The following is an 8,522-nucleotide window of genomic DNA, read 5'->3' as shown; positions in this document are numbered from 1 at the left end:
TTCTCCTGGAGGGTTTCCCACAGGGTTGCCATAAGCCAGAAATTCTGACATACTCCAGCTCCCAGAATTCCATAGCCTTGAGACATAGAAGAGTCAGGCTTTGACTTCTGGTCCCCACAACACACTCCAGCTCCCAGAATTCCATAGCCTTGAGTCAGAAAAGATTTAAAGCATTGCCAGCCAAACTGGGTTACTTCTCCAGTGTGGATGCAGCGTGATGGGCTCCCTCCTGGGCTCCCTTTTGCCTCCCCCTCAGCCCCTCCCCCATGGCCCCCACAAATCCTGCCTTCCCTCTTGTTGGGAAATGCAGGCCTGGCCAAGGGGGGAGTTGGGCACACAACAACAACAACAACAGAGGAGGGGGGAGGGGGAGAAAAAATAAGGGAAAGGAGAAAGAAGAAAAGGAGAAGAAAGAAGAAGAATAGGAAAAAAGATAAAAAGAAGAGGAGGAAGAACGGGAAGAAAAGGAAGAGGAGGAGGAGGAGGGGAAAGAGGAAGAGAAAGAGGGGAAGAAAAATAGGAGGAAGAGGAGGGGAAAGAGAAAGAGGGGAGGAAAAAGAATAAGAGGAGGAGGAGGGAAAGAGGAAGAGAAACAGGGGGGAAAAGAGGAAGCAGCTTGCCTGCAATTTGAAAAGCCCTCTCCAGGCTCCAGCCTTGGGCCCGCGCGAGGCTCGAAAGAGAGGAAGCTCCTCCTCTTCAGGCTGGCTGGCCAATGGGGAAGACTGGAGCTGGGGCAGGCTCCTGCAGCAGGAGCAGGCTGTCCAGCCATTGGCCAGGCAGCCTGAACAGCAAGAACCTCGTGCCCCCCTTTATCGAGTCTCGCGCCCCCCCTGGGGGGCGCGCCCCACTATTTGAGAAACACTGGTTTAAACCAATTCCACATGACTGTTATGTTGGGACTGCCCTACCACTGCCTATTTTGGTGTAGAATAGGAGTTTATAATGAAATATGGACGTTCAAAGCTGGAGTATCTTATTATTTTGTAAATCCTCTTAACAAAAATGTCACCCTTTCTGAGGTAGGTAGGTTGTAAAAGAGTGCCAAAAAAGTGGAGGAGTCTGTCATCTTATGGTTACATCTCCAGTCCATCAAGATTAATGTGCACTCATATAACTTTATTTATAGAATGCCTTTCTAGAACAGGCATGCAAGTTCAAGGAGCCAGACTTTGTTATATCTTTATCCATGTCAGTTTAGCAAGGCACCTTGAGACAGGTATGATGGGAATCTGAATGGTTGTGATTGCAGGTGGCTGTAAATAATAATACCATCTCTTCCTTCAGAGCAATGGGTGACCATTATCGCAGAGAAATGCTGGCACATGGTGGTGGAAAAGAGCCCATACTCATGGTTCAAGGTAATATAAATATTGCCACTGCTTTATTCCCCTTGACTGTTTCCCCCCAGTATACGTTTGGACAAAGATTACTGCTTTTACTTTAAAGCTAACTACAAATTAAACAACCTTCCCATTCCACCTTTCATTTACATTTTAGATTATATTTGCTAAACTGAAATCTTCACAATTAGCACAGTTGTAATCAAAACCATAGATGGCACATTACACGATGCATTCAATTATTGTAATTATTTTCTGGTTGTTGGCACATAGGAAGTGTAGCATCTTTACCAGAACTTTTCTGTTTACTTCCATTCCCAAAAGAATGCTGATGAATGTTCATCATTTCCTTTCATGTTGTGGTAGCTATGAGCCCTGCCACAAGGAAAGTAATAGCTGGTCTATTCTTTCTCCTTCCACATAGGCCAGACACACTGGGGTTCAAGAGCCTGAATATAAATTGAAAAAAAAACAAAACAAAAATGTTGAAATGGGGACGCAGCTGTCTGTATGTAGCATGACCATTGGTAAAAAATTGTGGGAGGTGTGGCCCAAAACATCTAGAGAGCTAAAGATTATGGGAGCTATCCCAAGTTGATCCTGGACAATTTGATAGTGAAAATTGTATTCATTGGTTTTAACCACATTACATTTTAATTGAATATTCATCTAAAGGCTATAACACTTTGGTGTTTTGTGGTTGTTTTAAGCCATAGCTGTAAGCAGCACTAACCACTAATAAATAAAACTAATGAAACCAAAACAGGAAGTTTCAGAAAAGCAAGAGAGCTTTTTGCAACTGTGTTTTCAGTGTTCCAGTTTTTGGTGATTGAAACCATTTCCAGAAAAGGTGTGGTCAGCCCAAGTGATGAAATGTTGAAGGTTTAGTACTTCAAAGGAGATGATCTGTGTAGCTGCCTTAGGCTTGGGAGGGACTGAGTTGGAATCACAGTCAGGCTACACTTATAAAATATGTTCAAGCTTTAAAAAATGGCAGCTGACTTTGTTAGATCTTCTTAGGAACTCAGTAGCTATGATTTCTGTTTTATATCACATACTTTAAACTTCACAGTCTATAAGAGACTTTTGGTATCATCATTTAATCCTTGAGTTCTTCAGTCTTGGGGGTGTTGAGGGTTTTTTTTTGTCAGGTAGAGCTTTGATCAGTCTGAGTTTGTGTTTGAAGTTTTCATTTCAGTTTTCCAGATATGGCTACAGCTTGGGCTACTCTTCTCTCTGTGTTTCTTTGTTGAGGTGACTGTACTATATTCTTATTGTGTAATTTCAGGTTTTGAAAAGTGTAAGAGGATGATGGGACAGACCTTTCAGTCTCTAGGTGGTCAAAAGTACTAGGTGGTCCAAAGCTCTAACTGTGCTTGAAGAAGGGTTTGCCTCAGTAGGGACAAAAAGGAATATCTCTTAGTACCTTTTTTCATCATTTTGTAAATTGTAATGTGAGCTTCACAGCTGGGGAAGTGGTTTTGAATATGGCTTTTCATCAGAACCTAGTTCCTTCATCCTTAGTAAGGCGTAGTACAGACTGCCCCGAAACGGCAGCCTGCACTAGCCCGTTTTACCTGCAGAAGGGTGCTGCAGCCGCCAAACAGCGCAGCGTCTCTCCATGGCAAAAAGAACCCAGTTCTCCCAGGTTCTTCTTGCGACACCCAGGTTACGTCACGAGTGCTCCACTGGTGCACTCGTGACATAAGCGACGTGCAGCAATGTGCAGACGTTGTGCATTGCTTACACCAAGATGGTGTCCCAGTGTGGTTGGGAGGCCGCCATTAGGCTGCCACCCGCACATCGAGGGGTTCTGGAGTGTGCGGTTGCCACATGTTCCAGAACCCTAATATCAGTGGGAGCACGGCATTTTTGGCTTTACTCTCAACTTCTCTTATGGAATGTCTGCTGGTCCAATTGTTAGTCCTCCAATTTGGTTTTTTATTCCGCTGAAGGGAAAGGAATGGGGGTGAGTATCAGTTTAGAGAAATCCTGTGGTAGGGGCTTATAAAACCTCTGTAATTAGAATATTACCTTCTGCAGTATCCTTTAAAAAATACAACCACTGGCATAAGGGTACTTGATTGACCCCACAGTTTGAATCCTAGGGTTCCTATCCCTCAACTTGCTTTTTTTTTTTAAACTGTTAAAACCCCTTCCTGGCTATTATACACAGCCTTCAAGGTGACCACTACACTGGGCAAGTGGATATGTTTATCAGTGAATTTAACGCAGCAGAGCATGATCAATCACCATTGGTAATTAAAACATCCAAGCAAGTTGTAGAAAATAAAAATAGTAAAGATTTATTATGTATCGAATAAGTTAAATATGGACTCCCAAAACCCTTTTAGCACTCTCAGAACTGATCAAATGAAAAACCAATTCAGATCTCATTAACTCATCTCTTCCTAACCAGCTTGGTGTCTATTTCTAAGAGGCCCTCACTGACAGTTCAACAGACAAGCCTATTGTTTCTTATTCCACATGTACTCACCAGCATTATAAGCTTTGATTGGCTTCTAACCAGGTTCTCACTTCACAACCCGGGACTATCCCTAGTACGATTCTAGCCATTTGTGTGTTCAGAGAGATATTACAGTAGGCCCTTGGTATCCGCTGGGTTTTGGTTCAAGGACCAATAGCATCTGTGGATGCTCAAGTCCCATTAAATACAACAGCATAGTAAAATCATGCCCCTTATACAAAATGGCAAAATCAAGGTTTGCTTTTTGGAATTTATATTCTTAAAAAGATTTTCAAGCCATGGATGCTTGAATCAGTGGATAAAAAATTAATGGATATGGAGGGCTGACTGTATTGGCCAAGGTTCTATTCACCAGTTGTGTAACCTAAGGTCACTACACTGTTATAGTACTATATTCCACTTTAACTGTGAGGGCTGCTTCCTGTGGAATTTTGGGGTTTGTAGTTTAGTAAGGCTTAAGAGCTCTCTGGCTCAGAATTCTAATTTTTTTCAGTTGTTGTATTCCTTCAAGTCGTTTCCAACTTATGGAGTGTTTTGGCAAGATTTGTTCAGAGGAGGTTTGCCACTGCCTTCACCTGAGACTGAGCGCATGTCACCCAGTGGGTTTCGTGGCCAATCAGGGAATCAGTCCCTGCTCACATTCCAACACTTAAACTAATATGCCATACTGTCTCATGCCCCTCCCTAAACTGCATATCCCAGGTTCCACAGGAGGCAGCCATAGCTTAGTAGTGGAATAGTAGTTCTATAACAGTGTCGTGCGCTGTTTCCCTCAAACTGTGAAAACATCCATGTGCTGCAGTACTGTATTGTGCTGTTGTGCATATAGTGCCTTAGTGGAAAGTAAAGCCATGTACTACCTCAGCCTACCTCAAAAGTTGCCAGAGTCAGAGCACTTCAGCAACCCTGAGTAAGATGCCACCCATGCCCGGTCTCCATGAAATAACAACCATTTGCACAGTGACATTCACACCAATGTAAAGCCAACAGTACTCTTATCAGTTGGCAGCCACATTATAGGTTGCAGTTTATGTTTAAAGTCCATTTCTTTAGTTCATCTCCTGTACATTTCTCAGAATGCACATTTAAAATGCTACCAACAAGTAATACTTATTTTCTTCCTTTTTGAGACTTGCACTGTTAGGTGGAAATGTAGAAACAGAATCAGCTAAGCAGGCTGGCCAATACAGATGAGGCATGGTAGGGCATGGAAAGGAAGAAATTATTCCATAGCCCCTGTTTTAAAAGCCTTATGCTGTTTTTAAGCCTCTTAATGCCATAACTCCCTGGACCTATCCTTATGAAATTTTGTAGGAATTTTGCATGGGGCATTTCTATCATTTGTACCATGTTCATGCAGACTGCCCCAGCAACAGCGAGAGAGAAATGGAAGTAAATTGTCCTTTGGGTGACAAACACTAGAATTCCTCTTTCATATAAATTGCTGCATTCATCCTGATACTTTATAGATGTGTTACTTAGGACGTCCTGTATCCTGGCTGCCACTGAAGAACAGTGGTCACCAACAGAGGTAGGCACAGTGCGTCAGTGGGTTGCATGCTGCCCCCCTGGTTGAATCCTCCCAACTTTCTAGACTGCCCCTTTTTCTGCCTGCCCCCCAGCCCACTTCTGAAGCCCCTAGGAGCAGCAATTCAAATAGGTTACAAACTTTCCCTTGGCTCAATTTAACTTAAAAAAAAAAATATCAGGAGTCTTTCAGCCACTTAGGGTTTTTTTTTTTTAAGCATTTCTGGGTCTGGAAAAGTGTCCCCTCCAAACTCCACTTCAGTTCCCCTCCTCTGGTTTTGCACAAAATTCCCAGAATAGATTCAACTGAAGCATTCCTCCTCTCACGTTTGACAACTTTGCCTGCAGATTTATTCTGCCAACAAATAAATGTTATTTAATAATTTTGCCAAGAAATAAATGTTATTTTCAGTACCCCTTTTTAAAAAACAAAACAAAACAAAATACAACACTATACACATTATCCCCAGTATGGAAAACATAAGCCCCTCCCAAGGAACTGCTGTGGCTGCTCAGTCTCCAATTCTGACACGTTTATAGATATTTTTGGACTTCAAATATTAGTCATTGGAAGGCACAAACTTTTAGATTTCTGAATCTTAACTCAAGTTTTGGACCCAAATCAAAGCAGACTAGCACTAAATTGATCCAAGTAGAAATGGGCATTTTCCAAAGCACTGAATTGGTGATTGAACCAAATCTTGTGGTCAGTGTACAGCCATATAATAAACATAACCAGATTTTCAGAATGTTTCTTGTACTCCCTTTGATGATGAAAATATTATTGGAATAGCTTCTAATTCTATTCTTTTAATAGTTTTTTCCCATTTTAATTTGAACTGTCTTTTTAGGCGTTCTTGTTGTCACTTGTAGAGCACATACTTTAGACTTAATTAAATCATGATGTGCTAAGATCCTAGCAAGGAGTTCTTTGTAGTAACAGCTTTAAATTGCCTCAAGATCTGGACTCTTCCTCTTCCTGCTGAGGTGTTGGTTCTTTGGAACTATTACTGTACATGCAAAAAAAACAAAAAACCCTTAATCAAACTAGTTGACTCTTGCAGAAACTTATTAAAGGCTTGCCTAGATTTTAGCTACCCTAATGCAGCAGCTGCTGCTGTAGCTTCTATTATTATTATTTACATCTGTGTAACTAAGAGAGGTCTACTGGCCTGATCAACCTCTCCCCTTGCTGGAGGTCTGTTTGACTTTCTGATCAGGGTGCAAAGAGAATGATGTTTCACCAGCAAGCGAGGCTGCAATGAGAACTTTCAGCAGGGAGCCTGCTTCTGATTGTTCCCACCTTTTTGCTGGCAGATGGTGGAGGAAATGTCACCTTCCTTGTTCCCTGGTCAGAGGGTGAACAGGCCCCTTCATCTGATAAAGTTGCTGGCTGTTAAGTCTGCTGGAGTGGCATTTACATAGGTTTACAGTAAGACTGCATGGTCTTCCTATACGTAATACAGATCTATTATGGATCCATAACACTAGGTAATAAATCCATAACTGAATACTGAATAATAGCCATTAATAGAAGTATGAAGTTGTTGAATTGGGTATTCATATAATAAAGATCATAAAAAGGTTATATTTATATTTGCACTTCTAAGAGAATGATTCTCTTCAGAGAACAGCAAAGCTTATATAAAATGTAAAGAATTGGATCCAATAAAATCAACAAAAAAGGAGACATTTCAGAATGCTAAAAAACAATTGGATCTTTTATTTGCAAAAAACCCAAAAAACAATGCCTTTAGCCTGTATGCTGTTAAGACCTCCTTCAGAGGCTGTATAACAATTATGAGAAGACAACACTTACGTACATACATGGCATAAAATTACAGAAGAACATCAATATATTTGTGTCTTGCCTATAACATACAATATACATAAACACTGACATCTAAGCTGCCAAAATTTCTGATCCAAGAACTCCAAAACCACTTGCTGGCAAAATGGAAGCATGTAAACAAATTAAGGCTAATAGTTTTTTTGTGTTGTTTTGTTTTATACTTCTAGATAGATCATAGCATCCTAATATGTACCTCCCCTTTCAGTGGAGAACAAAAATACAGATTTTCATTTTAATGTTTAAGATCCCGGTACATGAAAAATACACACTTATGTACCTTTAAGTCATTTAGTGGGAAGGTATGTTCCACATAACACAGACACATACACACACACCCTGCAGGCTGGATGATGTCTATACTTGCAACATTAGATCTAAAGCTTCTGCAGCAGATGTGGTTTCACTCCTCTTCCCAGCAAACTGTTCTCAGCTGGCATTTCTAAGAGCTAAAAATTGTAGTAAATAAAACCACATTTTATACTTTATGCAAGATGGTTGTGGTTTGTTTCCAGCTGCATGCGTTTTGTAAAACTTTATTTTTTAAAAAATATATTGTTTTGAGAAAAAATGGAGAAAATTTGTTTATGAAATTTCTGAATCAGTGCCCATGTAACATGATTCCATGCTTCTTGGTAGAGATTCCTTACATTTATATTTGAGTGGTTCATTGTGACCCAAATTACTTTCAGTTTAGAGCAATATTACTAACAAAGTTCTTTGAGCCCTGATCTTCTCCTTTTGTTGTTTTCTGTAGGTATGCTTCAGAAGTGTCCAACACTGGAAGACTTTGTGGATGCCCTTGTTTCAGATTTAGATCAAGACTTTGAAACATTCTTTATGGATTCTGAATAACAAAAGAAGTTCTGGTGATGGTTTTAAAAACAACAACAAAATATCATCAATAGTGTACCTAGGACATCTATGGACTGCATTGCCAAATCTTGATAAACAAATGTGAAAATGCTTGTATAAAGGAAAGGTTTTACCTGGAGAGTAAAATGTTTGTTTTACTACAAAAATGTCCTGGCTATGGCTTCAAAATAGGCATAAATTGCACAGTATTTACATACTTAGAACTTACATACTTACAGTTTTTACATACTTGCATACTTAGAACTCGGTTCCCAATAACTCCCCTCTCTCACACAGTGGATATGTGAAGAGTGAGCAGAGTCAAGCATTCTGTCCATGCCCTTTGTGCCATATGGTAGGAGACATCTGTGTGAAAAGGAAGTTGAATCCATAGAGTTGATTGGTCAAGATTCCCAACAACCTGAATAAGCTCTGTGCCAACATAACTACTGTATATACTCAT

At 40.5% G+C, this 8,522-nt stretch overlaps 1 protein-coding gene across 3 annotated transcripts in view; it reads left to right on the top strand.

Moving 5' to 3' along the window:
• LOC121925514 (mitochondrial intermediate peptidase) overlaps window positions 1-8,226 on the top strand; it is a 68,940-nt gene extending 60,714 nt beyond the window's left edge. For all 3 annotated transcript variants that reach the window (XM_042457741.1, XM_042457742.1, XM_042457743.1), the window contains 2 exons: window positions 1,285-1,358; window positions 7,962-8,226. In XM_042457741.1, the coding sequence (XP_042313675.1) occupies window positions 1,285-1,358; window positions 7,962-8,059 (172 nt within the window). In that variant the 3' untranslated portion in view covers window positions 8,060-8,226. The remainder of the gene's footprint in view (window positions 1-1,284; window positions 1,359-7,961) is intronic.
• Window positions 8,227-8,522: the final 296 nt, after the last annotated feature.

This window comes from Sceloporus undulatus, chromosome 3, assembly GCF_019175285.1.
Source record: "Sceloporus undulatus isolate JIND9_A2432 ecotype Alabama chromosome 3, SceUnd_v1.1, whole genome shotgun sequence".
Lineage (NCBI taxonomy): Eukaryota > Metazoa > Chordata > Lepidosauria > Squamata > Phrynosomatidae > Sceloporus > Sceloporus undulatus.
This window is presented reverse-complemented; position numbering and strand designations above follow the sequence as displayed.